The sequence below is a fragment of the Vicugna pacos genome, chromosome 32, assembly GCF_048564905.1.
Source record: "Vicugna pacos chromosome 32, VicPac4, whole genome shotgun sequence".
Lineage (NCBI taxonomy): Eukaryota > Metazoa > Chordata > Mammalia > Artiodactyla > Camelidae > Vicugna > Vicugna pacos.
In genome coordinates, this window is record NC_133018.1 from 10140528 (window position 1) to 10164448 (window position 23921).

Below are 23921 nucleotides of genomic sequence, written 5' to 3' on the forward strand. Positions count from 1 at the left end.
GATGAGGAGCTACTGTACCTCATCCTGGTGCGTGGACAGGGATGCCACTCGACCTCCAGCCCCAAATGTCCATGGCGTCAAGGTTGAGAACCCTGGGTTTAGGGCAAAATGCCAGTAAGTTGGCTACTGCTTGACTGTGATGCGTGTCTTTATCAGACAGGGCCAGGCATCTCCAAGACTCTCAGAGCTGTCCAGGTGAGCCGTAGACCAGGAGCTGGGTACATTTTCTTGTTCGGGGTTAAAACAGGCAGGGACCAAAAGGTAGGAAGTTTTATGAATCAACATAATACAAAATAAACTGTCTGTTTTTTCTCTGCAGCATCATTGGGGAGTTAAAACTTCAAGCTAATCGGAGCCATGTTTTGTTTCCCCAAAGCCACAGCTCATTTCAGTTGCCTCGGGCCTTTTTCTCTTGCAGGTCGGAACCAGCCTGGGGGCCGCAAAACACAGATTTTCATGAATGGCGCCTGCTCCCCGCCTTTCTTGCCCACCCTGCCAAGCCCGGTGCCCTTCCCCCTCCCAGCCGTTCCCGACTACAGGTGAGTCGCTCTCCAGGAGTACATGCTTCATTCACTGACCACTTTACAAATAGGAATTAGCACAGGGAACGATATTCAATACCTGGTAATGGCCTGTAATGAAAAAGAATTAAGAAAATGAATATATGTATGTATACGTGCAACTGAAATATTTTGCTGTACACCAGTAAATTGACACGACATTGTAAACTGACTATACTTCAGTTTAGAAAAAAAAGTACGTAACATTTCAATGTTATGTGTTTACACGTGTATATGAAAGTATGTGTAAATAAAATATAAAGAAGAAAACTTAAAATTTCTTAGGATACCACCCAGAGATCACCAGTGAAATCTCTAAGGCCTTCCACTCTGTAAAGTTGTATGTGTGTGTGTACCCCACAGCATACATACACTCGCAGGATGGACATTTCACCATGCCAGTAAATGTACGTGTGTATTTTACCAGCTGTATAGTACTTTTTTTAATGGGGGGAGGTAATTAGGTTTATTTATTTATTTATTTTTAAATGGAGGTGCTGGGGGTTGAACCCCGGACCTTGTGCCTGCTGGGCATGCGCTGTACCGCTGAGCTACACCCTCCCCCTAGTATTGAGCAGTATTGCATTGTACGGATGTACCACTGTATCAGCCCCCTCCTGTCGGACCTCTAGGATTCCTGTCCTTTTTTGCTGTTGCCCGTAAGCCGCCCCTGCCGTACTGGTAAAACGCCTGGCATCTGTTCCTCCCGTCCAGCTCCTCCACGTACCTCTTCCAGCTGATGGCGGTTGTCGTGCACCACGGAGACATGCACTCCGGACACTTCGTGACCTACCGGCGGTCCCCGCCCTCGGCCAAGAGCCCTCTGTCCACCAGCAGCCAGTGGCTGTGGGTTTCTGACGACACCGTCCGCAAGGCCAGCCTGCAGGAGGTCCTGTCGTCCAGCGCGTACCTGCTGTTTTATGAGCGCGTTCTCTCCAAGATGCAGCACCAGGGGCGGGAGTACAAGTCCGAAGAATGAGCCTGCGCCGGCCCCAAAGCTAGAGCTGATGGCACTGTCCAAACTGTGCGTGTCTGTGCGTGTGCGTGTGCCTGCGAGTGTGTGTACGCAGCTCCACTAGACTCCTCCAGCCTCCTGGTGTGTTCTTAGAGCAGGTTTCACATGGGAGCCAGAGGCCCCGATTCAAACCCGATCCGGCTCCCCGCACTGCCCCGCTGGTGTGCGCTGGAGGGCGCCATCGCCCTGTTAGGAAGGCAGTCCTTCTGTGTAGAGCGTCTCATTACTCACCTGATACAGGTAATTAAAGAAACCAGACTCTGGAAGCCCCTTTTTTGTACCCTGCTGTGTTAGGTGTTCTCAGAGGGGAGTTAACTTTGTCTGAGCCCCTGATGTTTCAGCATAGATCTCTTATTTTTAATAAGCTGGCCCGTAAAAATGGTTGAATTAGTGAAATTATTAAAGGCAACAATTTAGAAGAAAAAGTGCCTTTCACTTTTCAATTGCTTTTGTAGCACATCCCTTCTGGAAAAATCCACATTATCAGAGAGTCACAGAAACAAGTTTTTGAAAAGCTCTGTTCCTCCCAAAGTTAACTGAATGGAGAGCAAAAGAAGAGTTAAAGATGCCTAAAGCCTACCACCTTCCCTCCTTTTTGTATGTCTTTTTCTAACCTTTCAATTCTTTATATATGGTAAAAGCTCATTTCCAAATCTGCCCCTTGAGGAGGGCCTCTCACCGCTTGGTCAGTGACCGGTGAACCGCTTTCTGGCTGCTCCTGTTTTTTGTACAGCGGACTTGGAAATGTGGGTACCGTGGCCCATCGGGCATGTGAACAGCTGGAACTCAGCGGCCTCCTGTCTCACTTACGACTCCTCTGCTCTGTGGGAAACCCTTTCTCACACACAGATCCCCCATGGACAGCGATTCTCATCCGCGTATTCATCGCCCATGCAGAGCTCTTAAGGTTTACAGGCGGGGCCGGCAGGGGCTGGGCCACAAAGACAATACCGGCCTCCCTCTGAGAGCCAGATTCAGAACAGAGGGCCCTGGCCCCGGGGCTGCAGCCTCTCTGGACCTCAGTTTCCTCGTCTGTAAAGTGAAGAGTTAAACTCGACGACCATCGGAGTTACAGGCCTTCCCACAAAGAACAAGTTGAAAGAAGTTTTAGAAAAACACCGTTTAAACATAGAACTCCAGCTAATACCTGGTACTGTCGCTCTGTCGCAGGTCCACACTCCCAGTGCATTCAGCCCCGGCAGCCTCACACAAAAAGACTACTGAGTGTCTCCTCCCCCTCCAGGTAAGTCTCACAGATGCAGCCCAGGCCGGAAAGAATTTTGACATCACAGCGGTCTATGTTTTAGCGAGATTTTTTATTTTAAAAAAAAGGATACCAAATTTAGACAGACTCTTCAGAGATAAGATCTGGAATCAGACGCATCCGAAAGGTCACTAGGGGTAAGGCTAAGAACTGCTCTGTCCCTGGTGGGTGCGAGCTGGCGGACACCTGCAGACAGTGCCTTGGGGTCAGGCATAAGCGCCAGAGGCCCAGGGGACCACCGTCCCACCGGCCAGCGTGCGTCCCGAGGACCCAGAGCACTCGCTCCCAACAGACTGTCCTGTGAAGGTTCTTGAGGCCGCGAACGTCAGGGTGAGAGGAGCAGCGTGGAGCTTCTGATCTGTTGGTGGCAGGTTGTATATGAGTCCGGGGGAACAAATGCTCAACTGCGTGACCTCCAGCTGCCTTGCAAAGCTGTAGCTCTGGGTACCACTGTCCCGCCACTGCCTCCTCTTTGAAATCTGCCATTAAAGAGATACTGGGTGCCTCATCCTCTGGACGTCTCCTTGTCAGGTCTCTGGTCACAGGTCAGGGGCAGAGCCTCAGCTGTAAATGTGAATGATATCCATGCAAAGTCTCTTCTCCTGACTTCCTCATTTTGTAAATTATTAGGCAGTTAAGTAGCAGCCGAGTCATCTTATTTCCGGTTTTAAGTTATTTACAGAGTCGCTTCCTTTTGCAAAAACGTACATTACACTAGTAGTTTCTGGCATAACAACTGCTGATTTATGTATTTGCTAAAGGCACCTTTTGTATCTGCTGTGTATTATAGCAATAAAAGAATCGTTTTGCTAGGAAAAAAAAAAGCAACCGGTATTCTGTCCTAATTCACCGATTTGATACCAACATCCTCTTTCTGAATTCTGCATTGTGAGGATAAGCCCTGCACTTGGGTTATTATTCCCAAGTTCCCTGGTGGTAAAGGAAACGCCAGCTCCCTCTTGGGAGGAGAGACAGAAGATGCAAACAGAAGTACTAACTGTTAAAAACGTTTTTCACTTGGTAGCAGGCAGGATTCTCCGAAATGTCAAATTGACCCGGGGAGCCAGAACCTTCTTGCGGACAGGGAGACTGTGATACCAGTGGGTGTTGGTCGGGGGGTTCATCATGAGTAAGCTTCCGTGGGCCAGCTGAAGCCTGACCACGCCCAGCCTCCGGGAGGGGCGCTTCCCCCGGGAATCCTTGTGTCGGAAAAAGAAGTCTCTGCACGCCCCGAAGGAGACAGAGGCGATGGGGCTCCCAGGGGCCAGTTCGCGCTCCTCGTCCCTGTGCTCACCGATGTGGTCACAGCCGTCTTTGTACCTGCGGTGAGGAACCAGGCAGAGTTCACCGAACGGCCCCCTCGGGGAAACTCGCCCGCCCACCCCGCAGAGTCCTCCTCTTCCCGCAGCGGGAAACGGGGCCGCGAGCACGGGGCTCGGCCGTGTTTCTGCCAGGGCTGAGCCCAGCCCGGAGCCCAGTCTGTTCACACGCTGTGAAACAGCACAGCAAGAGAAGCCAAATGCATGTGTGAGAGTTCTGCTTCGTGCAGGCAACCGTTTATCGAATGAGACGGCTTCTCCCTATACTAGACTGAAACCCTTACTCCTCGCACAGTCTGGCCCCTGCCCACTTCTGAGCTCATCCCCGTCCCCTCTTTCCCTCAGTCGCTGCTTTCCGGCCCGGTCAGCAGGATTTCCACACCACAGACACTCCAAGCTCCCTTTGCTCTCCCTCCAGATGCCTGCGTGGCTCACACACACTCTTCTGTTTCGTCACCCCCTCGGTGAACCCTCCTCTAACCACCGTCCCCTAAACCCAGAGTTCTCAAATAGGGCGACTCTGCCCCCAGGGGGCACTAGGCGATGTCTGGAGACATTCTTTTTGCTACAACCAAAGGGAAGGGTGCTACTGGCACCTGGTGGGTGGAGACCAGGGATGTCTCCAGCATTCTACAACGCACAGGTCAGCCCCAGGACAACAGAATTATCTAGCCCAAAGCATCAACAGTGCTGCCGTTGAGAAACACGGCCCGAAACCCAGACCGCTTCCTCCCAGCCATTCTTAGATCAGTCTGTTTAATTTTCTTCAGGACACTTATCATTGGGTGAAATTATCTCATTCACCTGGTCAGCAGCCTGGGCTCTGTAAAGAACAATTGCTCTGTTCCACTACTGTGCCCCTAACTAAAGAACTGTTTGCTGTGCAAATGAGCAAAATACGATGTATTTCTGTCTCTTTGGGAAGAGACAGAAGATTTATAAAATTCAGTCCACCGTCCTAAAGAAAAATGTTAAAAACAGGTAAGGGGGTCACCTGTTGACAAGCACAAAGTTGAAGGTCTGCCCAGTCACCAAAGAAACACAATCCCGGACGCGCTCTAGGATGGGGATCCAGGGCTTTGGAGACAGAGTAAGGCCTGAAAAGGTGTAGGTCAGCCCAATGTCGCCGTAAGTCGCCTGCTTCCTGGGCACGTTGTGCCACTTCCCAAACACCTGGACCCTGGCCAGTGCACCTGTGCAGGCAAAACACAGCAGCTCCTTAGAAATCCAGGCAGGTGAGCGTCCCCCGACACTGGTTCCCTGAGTATTCAAGAAAGAAAGTAAAACAGGAAAAATGTAGAGAACCCTGACCGAGGACCCCCTCCTCAAAAATCATTGTGGCTCCCCCAAAATGTTCCCGTGAGGACTGATTCTTGTCCTACACCTTGAGAAACAGCTCTCAGTGGACAGGCAATCCCTCTGTATCCCAAGCACCCAGCAAGGTGCTTGGCCCAGAGGTGCCCAGAATACATGCTGAGTCAATAAACAAATTCATCAGTAATCCGTGGCTCCTGGCTTCAGATTTCCCTAAACATGGACCAATAGTTTTATCAAGTAAGCTTTCCACACACACACACCCTGCCATCCTCTGCTTACCTGTAAAATACTCCACTTCTTTCTCCAGCTCTTGGAAAATCTCATCTGCTTCCGCTTTGCCAAACAGGACCGTGTAATCGCAGTCCAGGCCCTCGGCTTGAATGTGCCTCCAGCTGGGGTGTGCGGAGTCGACTCCATTCCCCGGGGCTGCTCTCCTGGGCTTTTTCCTGCTGTTTCCCTCCTCTTCTCCCACCCCTGCTGGGCCTCCTCCGGTCTGCTCTCCTTTGCTCTCTCCCGTAAGGCCCCTGACAGCCCCTTTCACCAGGAATCTGTCCATCTTGTCTTCACCAAGCAAAGACCTGGGAGCCAGTGGTCGTCAAGAGAGAGAGAGAGAGAGAGAGAGAGAGAGAGAGGGAGAGGGAGAGGGAGAGGGAGAGAGAGGGAGGGGGAGAGGGGGAGGGAGAGAGAGGGAGAGAGGGAGAGAGAGAGAGAGAGAGAGAGAGAGGGAGAGAGAGAGAGAGCGCGCGCGCTTAGATTCCGTCCCAACTGCCTAAGTCTACTCTGCAAAGTGGTCCCACAGCGGCATTCCTCCTGTTTTTAAGTTTCCATTTTAAAGTTTAACACCTTGTCCTAGAAAGTAAGAGGACGTTAAAGCGGGAAGGATCCCGGAGGAAGGTCACCCCCACCTGCATAGGTATCAGAATCAGCAGACTAGCTTGCAAAACCCAGGGGCCTGCCCTCCACCCCCAAACATCTGAAATTTTAAAGAATTCGCATGCCACTGGCAAACTTGGAAACTACAGTCGACACCCTCACTTTACACATGGGGAAACTGACACCCTGAGAGGGGGAGGGGTTTGCCCAAAGTCACCCAGAAAAGCACGTGTCTCCCTTCCACCCTGCAAAGGAGGGGGGATGGATAACGGATTCGGCCCTATTAAAATAGGTAAGTATTAAAACAAGTAAGTTAAATAGGTAAGTACTGAGAGCCTTAAAGGGATATGATTCAGAATCTAAATGTATTAACGATTAAACGTGGTCATACACACGCACGCCGAGTTCTGATAGAAAAGAATTGTCACACGTAAGGTGGGGGTGGAGAAGGTTCTCTTTCAAATCTCAGCACCCGAGAAGCTCCGAATCCTGCAGACACACTCTAGAGAAGGGCTGGAGGGAAAGAGAAAACACTTACCCCGACCACAGAACTGCTTCCGGGTAGATTCAGCCGCGAACCGGAGAAAACGCAGGCAAGTTTGCAAAATAAGACGGCGGGCGGCCTCCGGGCGCCACCTGTTGACCCTCTGGCGCGTTGCAAGCACCACGGTGTTTCTGTGTAACGTTATTTGTTCGGCCTCCAGGGAGGGTCACGGGTGGTTTGGGAGCTGTTGTTCGGTGTCCCCTCTCCCTGGGGATTAATTTGCTGTCCTGACAGGGAGTTGGGCCACCAGAATATTGTCGCAGGTAGGAACACAGATTCTGCAACCAGACCCTGTAACTTCCATTTCTGTCTCCTCCACTTGAGCTGTGTGGCTCCTGCAGGTCACTTAACCTCTCTGGGCTTGCATTGCCTCTTCTGTACGACGGAGACTACAAAAATCTGTGCCATGAGAGCACCATCAGAATTAAATGGGAGGATGTGTGAGAAGTGCTTCTATGCCCCAAACAAATGTCAGCTTCTATTTATACCAATTTTTGTTTGCTCCCTCCCCAGGTGCAACGAAAACTCCCAGAGGCACAGGGCTTTGTTTTGAATCTTCTTAGGGTATAGCCCTGCATATTTTGACAAAGGTACACAGTTGTGTGACCACCATCACAATCAAGATCCAGAACAGTTCCATCATCCCATAAAACTCCCCCAAACCTCCTAGATATCAACTCTCCTCCCCTTTCCCAGCCCCTGGCAACCACTGCTGTATTTTCTGTCCCTGTAGTTTTGCCTTTTCCGTAATTTCTTATAAGTGGAATGAGACAATAAACATCCTTTTGTGTCTGGCTTCTTTCTCTCTGCCTAACACTTTCAAGATGTATCCATGTTGTTCCCATCAGTTGTTTATTCCTTTTTGTTGGCCATTGTACTCATGTCCTGCAGTTTGTTCACTCACTTGCGGCTGCGGGGCGGGGGTGGGGGTGGGGGGGGTGGGGGTAGGGGTGCGGGGATTTGCGTTGTTCCCGGTTTGGGGAAAATACAAATAAAGTCACTATATCCATTCATGTACAAGCTCTTGTGTGAATATAGATTTTAATTTCACTTAGGTAAATACATAGGTGTGGTATCACAGGGCACATGGTAAATGTATTTTCTCTTTATACCAAACTGCCAAACTGTTTTTCAAAGTGGCTTTTATTTTATTATTTAAAAACACAATTTAAAATTAGGAGCATCTTTCCTAATACATCAAGCTCCTTGTCCTAGGTGCTGGAACAGAACAGTGACAAGGATAAAGTCTCTGCCCTCACCCAGGTTACATTTTGGAGATGGACACAGAAATAAACAAGGAAAGAATAAATAAGGTAATTTTAGATAGTACAGAAGCTATGAATAGAGCATCCTGCTAGAAAGTGAGGCAGGAGGAGAAGGCCCTGCAGAGGAAGGGTTTCCAGCTGAGACCTGAAGTTTTCCAGGCAGGGAGACAGCCCATGCAAGGTGCGAAGACCATACAAGTGACAGGCTGGGTGTGTCCCGTGAATCTGCTGTGAGCCAGACTCCCAGACTCGGTCATGTCACAGTAGTGGGGCTTTCGTGAGAGGCGGAAGCAGCCTAGCCAGCAGGGTAAGAAACAGGGATTTTATTCTAAGCATATTCGGTGGATTTTTAAGGTGAGGATTATTACGGTATAATTTACATCTCAAAAAAGATTATTCCTTCAGAAGAGACCCGCTAGGATTGTACCCAGGAGACTGAGAGCAGCATTTGAATTCGGGCTTTATCTTGGAGATTTTTTTTGAAGATAGAACCAAGAAGACCTGTTGATCGTCTGGATGTGGGGAGGGAGGTTGGGAGGGAAAGAGACGAATTCTGGGTCTGTTGTGGGGTCGGGTGGAGACATTCCGAGGATGACCTGTTTGGAGTTTAACCTTCATGACTTCTATTAAAGTCTTCCCCAAACCTTAACAGGTTAGGCCTCTTGGCCTTGGTTAGTCGACAGTAAAATAGGTTGTGAAAATTGGATGTTTCTAAAAGCAAAACAAATACTATTTTAACGCTAATTTCAGCCCCACAACAACACTGCGGGGCGGGTAGTTTTATCTTCTTCTTACTTCTGAGAGGTGGAGGGGCCAGGCAGAGGTATGATGGGTGAGACTAATGAATGAAAGAGTAAATAAATTAGTGAACTGACTTAAGGAACCCTGCCCCCTCAAGACTGTTTCAAGGCCCTCTACGCCCCAGGGCGGTCACTCAGGAGCCCCTCCCGCACATGCGCACTAGGTCCTTCACCGCCCCCCAACCCAGACCCCCTGTCGGAGCATGCGCGGGCTGCTTGGCGCCAATTGCTGACTGCTGCGGCTGGCGCCAACCTCGCGGGTCCCCTGGCGGCGCGCGTTCGCTCCCTCCTCGGCTCCGGGATGATCGGCCAGAAGACGCTCTACTCCTTCTTCTCCCCAAGCCCCGCTAGGAAGCGGCATGCCTGCAGCCCTGAGCCGGCCGACCCGGGGACCGGCGTAGCCGCGGTAGCTGAGACCGGGGATGCGGCGGTGAGGCGCGGAGGAGACCGCTTGTGGGGCCAGGGATTGGGGGGAGGGGAGAGCGAGGAGGGTGAGGGTGAGGCGAGTGAGGCGCGTGGCGGACCCCCCGCGACCGAGGGCTTGCAGGAACGTTCCGCTGACTGAATACACTGGGGCCTCCATGTGTTCAAAACAGCCGCCGCGCGCCTTGTTGGCGGCCATGCTGAGGGGTCAGCCAATGGGGGCAAGTCTCGGGGCCCACGGCGCCAATCAGAGACGAGGGGGCCGCGCTCCTGGGCCCGCTCTCCAATCAGGGGAAGGAGGGGGCGGGTCCTCGGGGGGAGGGTTTTTGCCGCGAAAAGACCACGTGGGGACGCGAGTGGCGGGACCTGCGGGGCGGGGCGTCTGGGTCTCCTGCTTCCCTCCCCGCCAACTCCTCAGGAGATGCCAGGGTCTTGCTCACAGCTCTCCCCGCCCTGTTTTGGTCCCAAACTCGGAATTTGGGGCAGCGGCCTGCTAGTGCCGGCCTGGGGTCAGCCCTGGATTCCCAGAGTCCGGTTTTACGCGGACCTGCCGAGTGGGCCTAGAAACCCCAGGAATGGGCGTCCTCTGCCCTGGGCCGCTGGCTTGGGGGCGGAAGCTGCGGGCCCCTGGGAGAGGCCCGCTGCAGCTCGTGACTCGCTTCTGCTGGGACCACTTGCAGGCCAGCCCCGCCAAGAAGACCCGGGCCGAGCAGGAGGAGCCCGGCACGCCGCCCTCGTCGCCGCTGAGCCCCGAGCAGTTGGTCCGCATCCAGAGGAACAAGGCCGCCGCGCTGCTCAGACTCGCAGCTCGCAATGTGCCCGTGGGTTTTGGTGAGAGCTGGAAGAAGCCCCTCAGCGGAGAGTTCGGGAAACCATATTTTATAAAGGTAAACGTGGAGGCTGCGGGCACTTTGTCTTGTTAATATAGCCGCCCAAGCTAATGGGATACTGCTTTCGTGAACTCCCATTTTCCCTCCTTCGACGTCCTTTTTACGCTGAGAGTAAAATACATCGGTAGTGGGGTTTTGTTTTTGTTTTGGTTTTTTTTTGATTTTTGGGGGGAGGAGTTATTTATTTTATTTATCTTTAGAGGAGGTACCTGAGATTGAACCCAGGACCTTGTGCGTGCTAAACATACGCTCTACCTTTTGAGCTATATAACCTCCTCCCTCAGCCGTTATGTTTTGAATCTGCACAGTTGAAGTTTTTTAAAAGACTATAAAATGATATCCTAGCCTCTTTTAACCTACGTAGTTAGTCTGCTCTCCAGGAAAGAGTGGCGCAGTGAAACCACACACCAGACTGAATGAAACCTGGCCTTTAAAAAAAGAGAGGGGTTAGCACCCACAGGAAACCAAAGCGGCGAGGCCAATCAACTTCGACCCACCCCAAAGTTGTTTTTCCGCAGAATTTAGGTCTAAAATATGGCAAAGAGCTCGGTAATTGGTCTTGGAATAGCTTGCATTAGAAGCTTTCTTATTGAATTCTTATGCTTTCCAGTGAAAGTTTGAGTTTAAATCTAGTTTATCTTTCAATCAGCTTATGGGATTTGTTGCAGAAGAAAGAAAACATCACACTGTCTATCCACCCGCGCACCAAGTCTTCACATGGACCCAAATGTGTGACATAAGAGATGTAAGTACAAATTGTGGATGAATTTCTTGACTCAGAGGGGAATAGGACTGAAATGGTGTTTCTTAGTTAGGGACACAGGAGTTAAGACCACTGTTCATAAATCAGCAATAAATAAAATGCTGGAATCCTGAGATTTGGCAGGCTGTATTTTAGCCTCTATGTGTTCTCTTTATCTTTTTGTGCTGTTTATGCCGCAAAAAAAGAAGTGTGTGTATATAGACCCTGTGTCTTTATGCTCTTACCTCTTGTATTTTATTGTATCCTGAAACCCATCCCAGGCCAGTGTGAGGTATTATTGTGACGGTGAGGAATCCGAGGCATGAGGCAGTTTAGTCTTCTTCAGCTGGTTGTTGGCAACCCCACCTTGACTTGGAGCTCAGTTTTCTTGCTGTCTGACCACACCGTCTTTTATAGTTGATGCTGTCAAGCTCTTGGCTTCTGGCCTGAACAAATCTCCTGTTAGCAAATCCCTTTGTAAAGCTGTAGTTTGTCTATATACACAATGAAATACTACTCAGCCATTAAAAAAATGAAATAATGCCATTTGCAGCAACATGGATAGACCTAGAGATGATCATGCTAAGTGAAGTAAGTCAGAGAAACACAAATATCATATGATATCACTTATATGTGGAATCTAAACAAAAATGGCACAAATGAACTTGTTTACAAAAACAGAAACACAGACGTAGAAGACAAACTTATGGTTACCAAAGGGGCAAAGAGAGGGAGGGATAAATTAGGAGTTTGGAATTTGCAGATACGAACTACTATTTATAAAGTAGATAAACAATAAGGTCCTACTGTATATATAGCACAGGGAACTACATTCAATACCTTGTAATAACCTATAATGGAAAAGAATCTGAAAAGGAACATACACATGTATATTTGAATTGCTATGCCGAGCCCAGAAACAAACACAACATTGTAAATCAACTATACTTCAGTTTAAAAGAAAAAAATGACTTACCTTAATGTAAACAAAAATCCCTTTTGGTTATTTTACACATGGCTGCTCACTGGTGGCTCTGGTCACATCAGACTCCTCTTGCGAGTCTTGTCTGTGGCTTCGCACAGTACAAACTATGAAAGCTGAGTGTGAACGTGGCCACGTTCCTTCCCAGCCTCACCCCAACTCCCCATTCTCCTACTTGGGAGTCAGACAGAGTGGTAACCCTCTTGCCTCATCTGTATTTTGAAAACCAACTAGTTTTGTCTGTAGCACCTCCTTGAAGCCTGTCCCCAACTGCCTTTGTGTTGTGGGTTTCCTCTGAACCTTTCCTATCTGCTTGCATTGGAGGTGTTGTCTCCTGTTATTGTCCTTTTTCCCTTACTGATTTGGTAAGCCGAGGGCAGGGGTCCTGTGATGTAATAAGGATCTATTAAATCAGAAGCGTGACATGGCATAATGAGGCTGCCTCACCTAACACTCAGCAGCCTTCACAATTTACATTTTCAAGCGAGCACTTTGAGCACAGCTCCTTATTTATCAAGTTAAAAAAACCCAACAAAACAAAACTAAATCCTATTCAATTCAGTAGGAGTTTGCTCCTTGTTTGAACTGTGTCCTGTATGGAATATCAATGGTCAAGTTCATAAAAATGGGAGAATCAGAAGAGCCTGGAACTTCTGTGGATCCGATGGCCCAGTGGGGCTTCTTTGCAGACAGGCATTTGGAGGGTCTGGGACCACCTGGATCCCCCGAGGCCCTCATCAAGGACCAGAACCGGAGAGCTTCCCTGCCGGGACAGGTAGCTTCATGATGGGGAACGTGCTGGGGGCAGTGTGAACATCAGTGTCGAAACTGAGAGGCGCACAACACCTGCCTGATTGTGGGAACGTCTGAAACTGGATTTTGATGGATAAAGTATGTCAGCTATAGTGGAAGATTCTAAGCAGGAACACAGCAGAAGCATGGGGATGAAGAGGGGATCGGCACCACATCAAAAGGCCCAGCTGTACTTTAACACCGCCCGTGACAGTGACCTCATTCTCTTCCGGTCCCATCCCTTTAAGTGGACGCAGGCAGACCTGATTTTATTGCACCCCGCAGACACTGCGTTTTTTTCCAAATTGAGGGTTTGTGGCAACCATGTGTTGTCAGGTGATGGTTAGCATCTTTTAGCAACACAGCATTTTTAAATTAAGATTTGTGTCTTTTTTAGACATAATGCAGTTGCACACTCAGTAGACTACCGTACAGTGTGGGCACTAGGAAACCAAAAAATTCATGTGACTTGCTTTATTGCCATGTTTGCTTACGAGATGGTCTGGAACCAAAGCCACAGTATCTCCGCTGTCTGCCTGTGCAGGGGAACAGGCACCTTCGTGTGCTGCTGGTGAGGAATTTGAATGTCTTTAACTCATTGAGAAGCAATTTGGCGTATATATTCACGATAATTTAAAACTCGCTTATCCTTTGACCAGCATCTCCACTGTTACAAATCTATTCCATAGACATAAAAGCAACAGTAGGTAAAGATACACGTGGTAGGTTGTGGACTGCGTTATTTTTTTGTGATGGAAAAAACTGGGAAACGGCTGACTGCCAGTCAGCAATTGAGGGCTCCACTGACTGAAAGGATGCCCACGATGTGTGATGCGAAAAACACAAAACTGTAGGGTAACGAGTACAATGACCCTGATTATATAGGTGATGACAAATGTGTGACAAATGTGCCAAATGTGACAGGTGACAAATGTGCCAGGGCTGGGTAGGGAGGACCGGGAGATGAGTAAACCACTTGCTGTTTCCGGATGGTTGTGCTCGTGACAAAGGGATATTGCCTTTTGTAATTGGGAAGATGAAGGGAAAAAAGGCAAAGTTGACCCCAACTTGTTTCAAATGCCCGGGTCAGAGAAAGGGGGCTTTGGGGCAGGTGCCTGAGGGAGTGATAATTTGGTGATGTAAAGTCAGGGTGCCATATCACGTACTCCCTTCTGGGGGGCATTCTTAGTTGGGTCAGGAGGAAGTGCTGCTCTCGTCCCCAGTGTCCCTTTGTAGGAGTTACCGGCCAGCTGGGTGTTCGTTCAGGCTGCCTGTGCTTCAGGATTTGATCCTTTCCAACTTGTATTCACAGGTGAAGGTTGTCATCCTGGGACAGGATCCGTATCACGGACCCAATCAAGCTCATGGCCTCTGCTTTAGTGTCCAAAGACCCGTTCCGCCCCCGCCCAGGTACGGTTGCTTTTCAGATGGCTTGACTCCCATTGTGACACTTGCTTTGTAAGTTCCAGATACGCCTGTTGATGGGACTTCGCTAGCCCTTGGAGCAGGATTTCTCAGACTTGGCACTTCTGATGTTTGGGGCTGGGTCTCCGTGGTGCAGGGCTGACCTGGGTATCATGGGATGGTTAGCAGTACCCTGGCCTCTAGATGCCAGCAGTGCTAGCTGTGACAATGAAAGATGTCTTCAGACATTTCCAGAAGTCCTTTGGGGGGCAGAGTCACCCCTGGTTAAGAACCCTTGCTTTGGAGGATTTTATGAATTACAAATAAAATAAACATTAAAGATATAAACTGTAAACCCATCACTGGGGGCGGGGGTGATAACTCCTGGGCTGATTTACTTAGATTTTCTTAAGTTCTCTTAAATCCAAGCACGAACCAAAGCAAAGGTGTCTGGCAGTGTACCTGTCACAAGGAATGGCAGTTCCCTCATGAGTCAGTGTGGTTTGTCCCATGGTCCCCTCCAGAGGCTGGCTTTGCAGGCTGTATGTAATTCACATGTGTGCTGTCGGTGCCTGGACTTTTGAGAATTGTGCCTCAGATTCTGTGGTTTTTGTTTTTGTTTTTTCCTTCCGGCTTGCTTTCAGTTTGGAAAACATTTATAAAGAGTTGTCTGCCGACATAGATGGTTTCGTTCATCCTGGTCACGGAGATTTATCTGGATGGGCCAAGCAAGGTAAACCAATCCCTGCTAGGTGGGTTTTGGATGGGTTTCAACAGTCTTTTCTGTCCAGCTTGCTTATATTTGTAAAAGATACCCATGAAGGACGAGAGAGCCCTAATAAAATGGATAAATTATGTCAGTCAAAAAATGTATCTGGGTTCTATCCAGCAGCCAGTGTTTTATTTCATGTTTTAATTATGACAAGAAAGAGAAAAGCTGGTTTCATTCATCTTTGCCTTTCGCCCACTTACTTAACCCAACTCTGACTATTCAGAGGGTGGCCTCAGTTTTCTCGTTTCGTCATACAGGTTGTGTTGTGTGTTTAACACCTATCTGTGTTTTTAAAAAAGACTTTTTCTTTTTTAGCAAGCTATAATCAGGATAAGGAAAGAATATTTACTCTCTTTTCTTGCAGTTCTTTTTTTTAATGGAGGTACTGGGGATTGAACCCAGTTCCTTGCACACCCTAAGCACGTGCTCTACCACTGAGCTATACCCTCCCCCTGTCTTGCAGTTCTATTTTTGCTTTAGTGAAACGTGTTGGCCTCCTTATGTTCTTTTTCTGGGATTATTTCTTATCCCTTAGGATATATTTTTTTTTAAGTGGGTCTTTCCGATGACGGGTGTAATGCACATTTGCTGTTGCAAATGCAGAAGGTGTTGAAAAGTGCAGAGGTGAGAATGGCGAGAATGAATCTTGCCCAGAGGCACCTGCCAGGTGTGTGGCAATGCTCTCTCTGTCCGGGGCCTGATCTCAGACAGTGGCCCATGATTGCATCACGGGGGTGGTTGCATCAGATGTTGAACAATCGTCCAGGGTTTGGGCTGACTTGCTTCTGCTTCCTCTTAACCCATTTCCCACCTGTGTGTTGGCAGGTGTCCTCCTGCTCAATGCCGTCCTCACCGTCCGGGCTCATCAGGCCAACTCTCACAAGGAGAGAGGTTGGGAGCAGTTCACCGATGCAGTTGTGTCCTGGCTTAATCAGAACTCCAGTGGCCTAGTCTTCCTGCTCTGGGGCTCTTATGCCCAGAAGAAAGGCAGTGCCATTGATCGGGTATGTGGTTTTTTTGTTTTCTGGTTTTTGTTTTTTTAAAAAGGTTAAGCCAGGTTAGAGAATTCTAGGCATCCTCATTAATGTGGTCCAGGTCTTAACATGAAGCTTATTTTCCCATCAGACTATGATCATTAGGATTAGGTTTCCCATTGAAAATTGAACAGAACTCAGACAGAATGATTAGGTGTTCATGAGGGAAGCAGCTGGCCAACCTCTGATTAAATGCAGTTAGTAATCCTGGCATCAACTTGTCGTCTGCCTAGGAAGATACACAGGGTCCCCACGTTCCATTCACATAATGGACATGCAGTCAGTGATGAACGAGGTAAGTTTCTTGTTTCCAAGAAGTGTGACCGTATACAGAAGACATGAAGAATTCCACTGAATCACAAATTTAGCTTCCCCACCCCACCATGAAAACACCACCAGTGATGATTATTAAACTGGAGCTCTGCCTGCCGACCCCTGACACCACCACCCCAGTTCTTCAGTCCCTGCCCTACCCGCATCCTCCCCCAACTTGCTCCTTCTCCATCCTTCTTGTGTTCCTTCTCCATCCTTCTCTACTGTTTCCAGAATTGCCTGCCTATATGCCTGGGATGCTGGTGGAGGGGAGGAGGGACCTGAGAGGGAGGCAGGGAGGCGGCCAGGAGCGTTCTGCTTGGGCTGCTGGGAGACACCGAATTCGGCATTGTCAGGGTGGGGTGGGGGAAGAAATCAGAGTGAATGAGTTCAATGAGTGAAGTTCAGTGAGTGAAGTAAAGGGGTTAACTGAGGCCGTAGTTTGTGGGGTGTAAGAAACGTGCAAACATGCTGAACCCCTCCCCTGCGCCAAGTCCAGCCGTCTTCACCTGGATTCTACCTGGTTTCTCACAAAGGCTGGGAGGGTGGGGATACACTGACCCTGCTTTGTACCAGGTCTCTTGCCCAAAGTGGCAGAGAATGACGGAGCCAAGGTTGGTGCCTGCCTTGGAGCTTCAGACTGGGATCCCAGCAGCCTGCTCACCTGGGCGGGCCTGCGGCCCCATGCCCCATGCTGGCCACGGGGAGAGGGTGTCAGGAGTCCAGGCCAGCAAGCCAGTGCAGGCCTATGCATAGACTTTACTCCCAGGTCAGTTGTCTACTCCATTTTCTTTTAAATGGAGTTTTGTCATTATTTTGTAATTGAGTTTTTTTTTTTTAAGGTAGGAGAGTCACATGAGTAAAAATTAAAAGAGTATTAAGGCACATGGTGAGGCATCTCCCATCCTAGTCCCCATCTGTTCAGTGTCTTCCTTGCCTTGGGTTAGCGCTGGTTTCTAGTGTCTGACGTCTCCTTCCAGTGTCTTTTTTTTTTTTTTTTTTGAGGAGGTAATTAGGTTAACTTACTTATGTTTAGAGGAGATACTGGGAGTTGAACCCAAGACCTTCTGCATGCTAAGCATATGCTCCACCACTTGAGCTATACCCTCCCCCTTCCTTCCAGTGTCCTGATTCACTCACACACAAGCAAACAGCAAGAAAGCATGTAAGTCAGAGAAAAAGCTCCTTTCTCCGGAAAGGTTCTGTGTGAATGAACAAGGTGTTTTCAGGGGTCTGTTTCTTTTAGGGAAGGGGGACCAGCAGGAATACGGTCTGGTGTGAATGAGCTCACCGCTGAGATCTGATGTCTAGGGAATGAACTGTATGGGGGGAATTGCCAGTCTGTACTTTGGGGAGGTCTACGGTCAGCAGAGCTCTTTCTCATTATATCTGTAATCTTTACTGTTGTTACACATGGTTTGGTTTGAAAGTAAACAGGCATTCAAGTAGCTTGATAATTAAAACCGCATCACCCATCTCCAGCGTCGGGTGTCTCCTGAGCAGTAGGTCCATGTATTCAGCTGCCTCCTTCCTAGGGACCTGGAAGCACGTCATAAGCAGTATTTTCCAAGTGAGATGCTCCTGTCCTCATCCATCCCTTACTAATCTTGCCCCTCTGGACTACCTGTGGTTAAAAAAACTGCCATCTCCCCAGTTGTGCAACCAGAAATCATATGGTTCCTCATCTCCCTTCCCCCGCCTCCCTTCCTCTCCCCTCCCCCTCCTCTGCCTTGTCCCCCTCTTCCCCCTTCCTCCAACCAGTCACTCACAGCCTTTTCTCTCTCTGCTGTCTCTCAGACCCTCCCCACCTGTCCCACTTCACCTCGGTCCAGCCCCATCTCATCTTGCCTGGGGCATTCACATGCCTTCTCCCTGGACAGCCTTGACCTGGGCTGACAGATGGGGTCTCAGGGTGGCCCTGGCCTGCCTCTCAGCCCAACTTCTATCTACTGGGAACTCCAGGCCCCTGAACCACCTGAACTTGTCCCCCGCTCCCCACTCCCCTGCCTGCCTTCTTCAGACGTCCCGCCTCTGTCCAGCACCAGGGGTATCTCCCTTCCCTGGAGGCCCGTTCTCAGGGGCCGGTCCTGCGTGCAGGACCGTGTGCTGACCGGCCGGCCTGCGTTCCTTCCGTGATGCTGGTGTCCGCGCGGCCCAGTCTTTCTTCTCATTACTCCCAGGCCACAGGTGAAAAGTGAAGTCTGGCTCAGGGAGGTTCAGCGGCTTCCCCCTGTACAGCTCCTGCGTGGCAGGGCCAGGACTTGAACCCAAGCCACCTGGCCCCTCCTAGACCTAGCTCCTTGAGGACAGGGATGGCTTGAAAAACAACTATTTGAATTCCTTGTTGGGGGATTTTCACTTAAATGCAGAAAAGAATAGAGACGAAAACAAAAATGGTCCAGAATATTCCTGCTCAGTTAAGTACAGTCAACATTAAACATTTTTTTTTTAAGTATTCCATTTTTGTGGTGTGACAACTCAGACAGCATAGAAAGGTACAAAATGGAAAGTACATGCCTTCCACGCCACTGTTTGCACTAAAGGAGCTACTATAAAATAGCATCTTGGATCTTGGGTATTATCCCCCCGCCAAAAAATTTTTTTATTTAACACAACTACCACTTTTCCTTGTTTTTTTTCCCACTTGATATATTTTAGAAGTCTTCCGTATCAGCATGCGTAGCTTGACCTTGTTCTTCTAGTAGCTCTGTGGTATTGCATTGTCAGAACTTTAGGGAAGTATTTATACTCAGCTGCATAACACTGTATTTATGTTCGGTTTTACCTGATGTGAACCGGGCTGCCCTGCACCTTCTTGTCCCCACGTCTTTGTGTAGATTTGCGCATCGTGCTGTCCCTTAGCAACTGCTGTCTTAGCAGGGGCACTTCTGGGTCAGAAGACCTGGGTACTTACAGGTTCCACCGAGGGGCCGTGGTGAAGGCAGAGACAGGCCCTCTGCATCTTTGGAGCCTGGCACAGGTGGCGACTCTGCCAGCAAAGGAGTGAACACACCGACCTGTGTGGATGCCGCACGTAAACAGACACTTCAGAAAACGGGAGAATTCAGAGCTAGCACTGAGGAGTGGCAGAGCTGTCGTCAAGTGCCCCAGCTGGAGTCGTTTTTGACAAGTCTCCAAAGTGCCCCCACGGTTTCATTCTTCCCCACCCTTCTCTTTCAGAAGCGGCACCATGTGCTGCAGACCGCGCACCCTTCCCCGTTTTCAGTGCACAGAGGGTTCTTTGGATGCAGACACTTCTCTAAAACCAACGAGCTGCTGCGGAAGTCTGGCAAAGGGCCCATCAATTGGAAGGATCTGTGACCCTGATCCCTGGTGGGATTCAGGGACTCCGAGCCGTTTTCTGGAAGCTGCGTTAAAAGTACCTGTCCTTTACGAAGTCGAATTGAAAAAACAATTTCCGTCATAATTCTTAAGCACCCACCCACACAAGGGAACACGGTGAGAGGATAGCAGCCTTGAGCCAGGCTGCTGGGAGTGGCAGCTTTATCCAGCCAGAAACAGCAACGATCCCCCTGTGACCTCTGGCTGGAATACGCCATTTGTGGGTCAGAGTTTTTGGAAGGGAGAAGGGGTCAAATCCTCTGGACTGGCCTCCCCTTCAGTATTACTTTCAGTCAAAGCAGGGAGACAAGCACCTTTTTGGTAGAGCCAGCTGCTACTTGTTCTTAGCTGGTAGGTTAGACTCTAGGTTTTAAGATGTTAGGTGTCTTTATTTGGAAAGGCCCTCTGCCCAGCCTGCTATTCCAGTCTTCCGTCAGGTGCACCTTCCCCGTGATCTTTCACGGAGCCCTCAGGAAGCCTCAGGATGTTTTGCAAAGTTCCTGAAAATTAGGGTTCAATTTCCTGACTGCACTTGAGGTTGAACATTGCCAAGGAACAGCCCTTGGTGTGAACCTTCACCAACAGGCGGAGGCTGGGGAAAGTGAGCTGGGTCTCGTTTATGCTATTATTCTACGAATAAGCTGTGAAAGTTGAAGAGGAAGGAGGAGAAAGGGGGATTTTTTTTTTTTAAGAGGAAATATTTTTTCCCTAGGTGCATCCTGAATTGAGGTTTTCAAGGCAGTATAGACTGACGGTGCTGCGGTAGGGGGTTGGCTTTTTGTTTTGGGACTGAAACCACTTTGGGATTTTTTTTTTTTAACCATGGTGAATTTTGCTTTTTAAAAAAATACTTAGGCAAATGTGTGTATATATTTTTTATTTTTCTTAAGAGACCATCTTAAGTGTTCTCCACCCTAGATCCTATTAGAGAGGCTGTTTTGCTATTAGCTGGGTTAAAGGACTGACCAACCGCGTGAGTTTGATAATAAAAGATTTTTTAAGTTTATTTTGGTGCGTTGTCCCTCTGGGCGGGGGCAAACGCGGGTGCCCTCGGGCTGCTCAGGGGCCGGGGCGGCCTCCTCAGGGGCCGGGGCGGCCTCCTCAGGGGCCGGGGCGGCCTCCTCAGGGGCCGGGGCGGCCTCCTCAGGGGCCGGGGCGGCCTCCTCAGGGGCCGGGGCGGCCTCCTCAGGGGCCGGGGCGGCCTCCTCAGGGGCCGGGGCGGCCTCGGTCTCGGTCGTCATGACAACCGTTGTGGGCCGGAAGGGCCACCTCGGCCCCGCCCTTCCTCCCGCCTCGGCCCCGCCCTTCCTCCCGCCTCGGCCCCTCCGCACTGCATACGTGAGCCCTGGGCCCGGTTCCCCGGCGGGGTGCGAGCGGGGGTGGGGGTGCTCTGAACTGGGCCCCAAACCGCACCCCAATCGCTGTGGGGTGGGAGGTGGCTAGGGGAGGGCAGGGTCTGCTGAGACCCTAAAGGAGCCTCTCGGACTGGGAAACATTTCTCCCGGGATCTTGGCACGTCCCTCATGGCTGCGTGTCCTGCCAAGCCCTGTGGCAGTGCGTGAGCATCTTCCCCCTCAGCAGGTGTTTCCAGACTCTTGCCTGGGAATCTGGACTGGAAGTGTAAGGCCAGGGCACTGGGAAGATGCCCCTATGGCCCGCTGACCAGCCAGCGCTCGCTGGGTTCCAGTAGCCCAGCTACTGGATGAAAGATGGAGTCCCCAGCTGTCTGATGAGGGAAGCGAAAAGCCCAGGAAGACTCAGTAACGCCGGGTCTTGTCCAAGTGGGCGACGAAGAACGCACCCAGCGAGAACGTCTAGTCCAGCACATTTCTTACGGGGCAGAGATTTGGAAACTTTGGCTGGAATATTGTTTCTCCTCTGCGCACTCATTTATGTCTGAAAAGAAGGGTTTCTCTTTTTTGGGGGGAGTATTTGAATGAAAAGAAGGGTTTCTGATCCCACATTATGCAAAATAAGCATGAAGATGCATTTGCAATTTGCCCTCTGGTAACTTTGGGGTCCGCCCCTAAGCGTTCAAGGGACTCCCTTATCCAAGGGTGTCAGTTGGGTTTGAAGGCGTCTCCCAGTGCACTGAGTAGGGAGGCAGCAGCAAGCTCTCTGCAAAAGGCAAACTAAATTTTAAAAAATTATATTGAACCTTGGAAGTGTAGTTGATACAGGAAAACAGATGTGGGGCATGAGAAGGGCTGTGTCCCAGGCTTTGGTTGAGCTCCTGGGATGTGCCCCGCCAGGTGTGGGTCCTTGGCTTCGCCCAGGAAAGAATTCAAGAGCGAGCCACAGTTGAGTAGAGGTAGATTTATTCAGAGAGATACATTGAAAGGCAAGAGAAAGGCCACGAGGTGTGTGGGTTGGGTGCTCAGATTAAAAGTAGGTACACACTCCATAGACAGAGTGTGGGCCGTCTCTGAAGAGGGAGAGAGAGGGGCGGCCACGAGACTGCTGGTTTTTATGGGCTCGGTGGCTTCATGTGCTAATAAGTGGAAGGACCAGTCTAAGGGGAAGGGGCTGGGATTCCCAGGAAGTTGGCCATTGTCCTCTCTTTGACCTTTTGTGGCTAGCCTTCGGGCTGCCATGGTACCTGTGGGCGTGTTATTCACCATGTTAATATAGTACAGTAGGCATATAATGAAACTCAGGATCTGCTAGAAGTTAAATCTCATCACCCTGAGCCTCAAGGCCTACTGGGGGTTGAATCTTACACCATTTTGATGTTAATTGCTGTGGCCTTCCTTGAATGGCTGTGCCCTGCCCCCTTCCATCCAGTCTCATAGTCACGCTTTGAACAGAACACAGAACAGCATCTTACATGGTCTATGACCACTCCCCCATACAGATTTGATCACTTGATTTTTATTTTTAAGAAAAAAAGTTTAGTTTTGGTGAACTCTCAGCTGTGTAGTTGTAACTTTTTCACATTTTCAGGTTTGCTATGGTAATAGCACTGGGTTTCTGGGTATGCAAAAATGAATAAAAGGTGTTCAAAAATTCAACTGAGTAAATCTGAAGATCTAATTGGGTTCATTAAGACTCATAAGTCAGGCAGCAACTCATCTGGCAAGCAGGGAGATAGCTGAGGAGCGGTGCAAAATGGAAGGCATTTATAGAAAGGAAGGTGGGACCAGGAAATCATCAAAAGAAACATGAAAGCTCATTGGAGGAAAGTAGGTTCAAGTGACAAAGACCTCTTGTTGGTTGAGCCGGGCTGTTTCTATGGGATGGACTTGTTGCTGGGCGGGAAAAAAGTCTTCCTGCAGGAGTGGTAAAGTATAGTAAACTCTTCTGATTGGGGTCTGTGACTGACAGTCTTTCTGTTTGGGGTAATAGGCCAGAGTCAATTACCAGAAGGCATGAGAGCTACCTCTACAGACCTGCCAGTTCTAATTTTAGTTGTTTCCTTTTATGAATTTTCATGGCTACCCTTTTGTTCAGGACTTTTCTTCAAAAGCATCACTGATGCCGAGATGGGTTACTGAATTCAGTAGCCTTTGTCCCTCAGTGCCAGGAAGGGCCTTGCCTTGGGGGAAAGTACACAGACCAGAAACTGCCCAAGACCACATTTGAGTAACAAGGGAGGGCAGTAAGGAGAACTCTCAGGCCTTTCTTATTCCCAAGTTTATACTTTGTCAAGGTTGTGAATGTTGGAAGTCATCCTTGAAGTGCTGAGCTAGCATCACCTGTCAAGCACGTCATTTTCCCCAAGGTCCATCAAACAGCAGGTACAGAACTCAACAAGTATGCAAAGCAGAATTACAAACAACACCCACCCACTTTGTATGCTAGTTCTAAACCCAGACCTAAGGGTAACTGGCTAAACAGACAACTGGGTTGTCAGGTGAAATTTGTTATAGCCAATGTGTTCCCTAATTTTCTGCAGTTGGGTTCCGAGTCCTCCCAAGGCCGTTATCCACATGTAGCAGGCGGTGCTCTGTATCTCGGAGACTTCCTTGCTCAGCAAGCAGATAATCAAGGGATATACGATTATGCCAAACTGTTTCAGCCAATGAGTCAAATGATCGTTGCTGAGCTAAAACCTCTCTGGCTGTGGAATCGGCCAACTCTTCTCACGTTAGGAAGAGATTTCTGATCACGTGTTCATTGGCACTTAACTCCCATTCGCGGAAGGAAGTCTCTCCCTGTGAAGGCAAACCCAGCATTACATACGCCTCCTGGAAGTTCTTATTTAAGGCAGTTGTAGAGGTTAAGTGGGATGGACCAGTGGGAGGCTTCTGCTTCGTTATGGAGAGAGAACA

The 23921-nt window shown here is 49.5% G+C and overlaps 4 protein-coding genes and 1 non-coding gene across 11 annotated transcripts in view; 3 read left to right on the plus strand and 2 right to left on the minus strand.

Annotated features, from left to right (window-relative positions):
- Positions 1 to 1841, plus strand: part of USP30 (ubiquitin specific peptidase 30) — a 48859-nt gene extending 47018 nt beyond the window's left edge. For all 6 annotated transcript variants that reach the window (XM_072953668.1, XM_072953669.1, XM_072953667.1 and 3 more), the window contains 2 exons: positions 419 to 539; positions 1275 to 1841. In XM_072953668.1, the coding sequence (XP_072809769.1) occupies positions 419 to 539; positions 1275 to 1539 (386 nt within the window). In that variant the 3' untranslated portion in view covers positions 1540 to 1841. The remainder of the gene's footprint in view (positions 1 to 418; positions 540 to 1274) is intronic.
- A 1031-nt stretch (positions 1842 to 2872) lies between these two features.
- Positions 2873 to 6916, minus strand: ALKBH2 (alkB homolog 2, alpha-ketoglutarate dependent dioxygenase). The gene is made up of 4 exons (XM_031669980.2): positions 6740 to 6916; positions 5755 to 6053; positions 5153 to 5351; positions 2873 to 4159 (listed from the first exon to the last, which is right to left on the minus strand). Exons 2-4 carry the CDS (start codon positions 6029 to 6031, stop codon positions 3853 to 3855), a joined length of 783 nt encoding a protein of 260 aa, XP_031525840.2. The 5' UTR covers positions 6032 to 6053; positions 6740 to 6916; the 3' UTR covers positions 2873 to 3852.
- Positions 6917 to 9168: 2252 nt separating this feature from the next.
- On the plus strand, positions 9169 to 20656 carry UNG (uracil DNA glycosylase). 2 transcript variants are annotated; one of them, XM_006204756.4, is made up of 7 exons: positions 9169 to 9387; positions 10061 to 10267; positions 10920 to 11015; positions 14099 to 14196; positions 14835 to 14923; positions 15788 to 15966; positions 19489 to 20656. In XM_006204756.4, the coding sequence occupies exons 1-7, from the start codon at positions 9259 to 9261 to the stop codon at positions 19627 to 19629; spliced, it is 939 nt and encodes a 312-aa protein (XP_006204818.1). In that variant the 5' UTR covers positions 9169 to 9258; the 3' UTR covers positions 19630 to 20656. The 2 variants fall into 2 exon arrangements, with proteins under 2 accessions (XP_006204818.1, XP_072809065.1); XM_072952964.1 differs by lacking the exon at positions 19489 to 20656 and adding an exon at positions 16230 to 19479.
- On the minus strand, positions 15340 to 15412 carry TRNAP-AGG (transfer RNA proline (anticodon AGG)). Its single transcript has one exon. It is a non-coding gene; the product is annotated as a tRNA-Pro (tRNA).
- A 316-nt stretch (positions 20657 to 20972) lies between the features above and the next one.
- The window catches only part of ACACB (acetyl-CoA carboxylase beta), a 104014-nt gene continuing 101065 nt past the window's right edge, over positions 20973 to 23921 (plus strand). The window contains exon 1 of the mRNA XM_072953647.1: positions 20973 to 20988. The gene's annotated coding sequence lies outside the window, so the exon portion shown is untranslated. The remainder of the gene's footprint in view (positions 20989 to 23921) is intronic.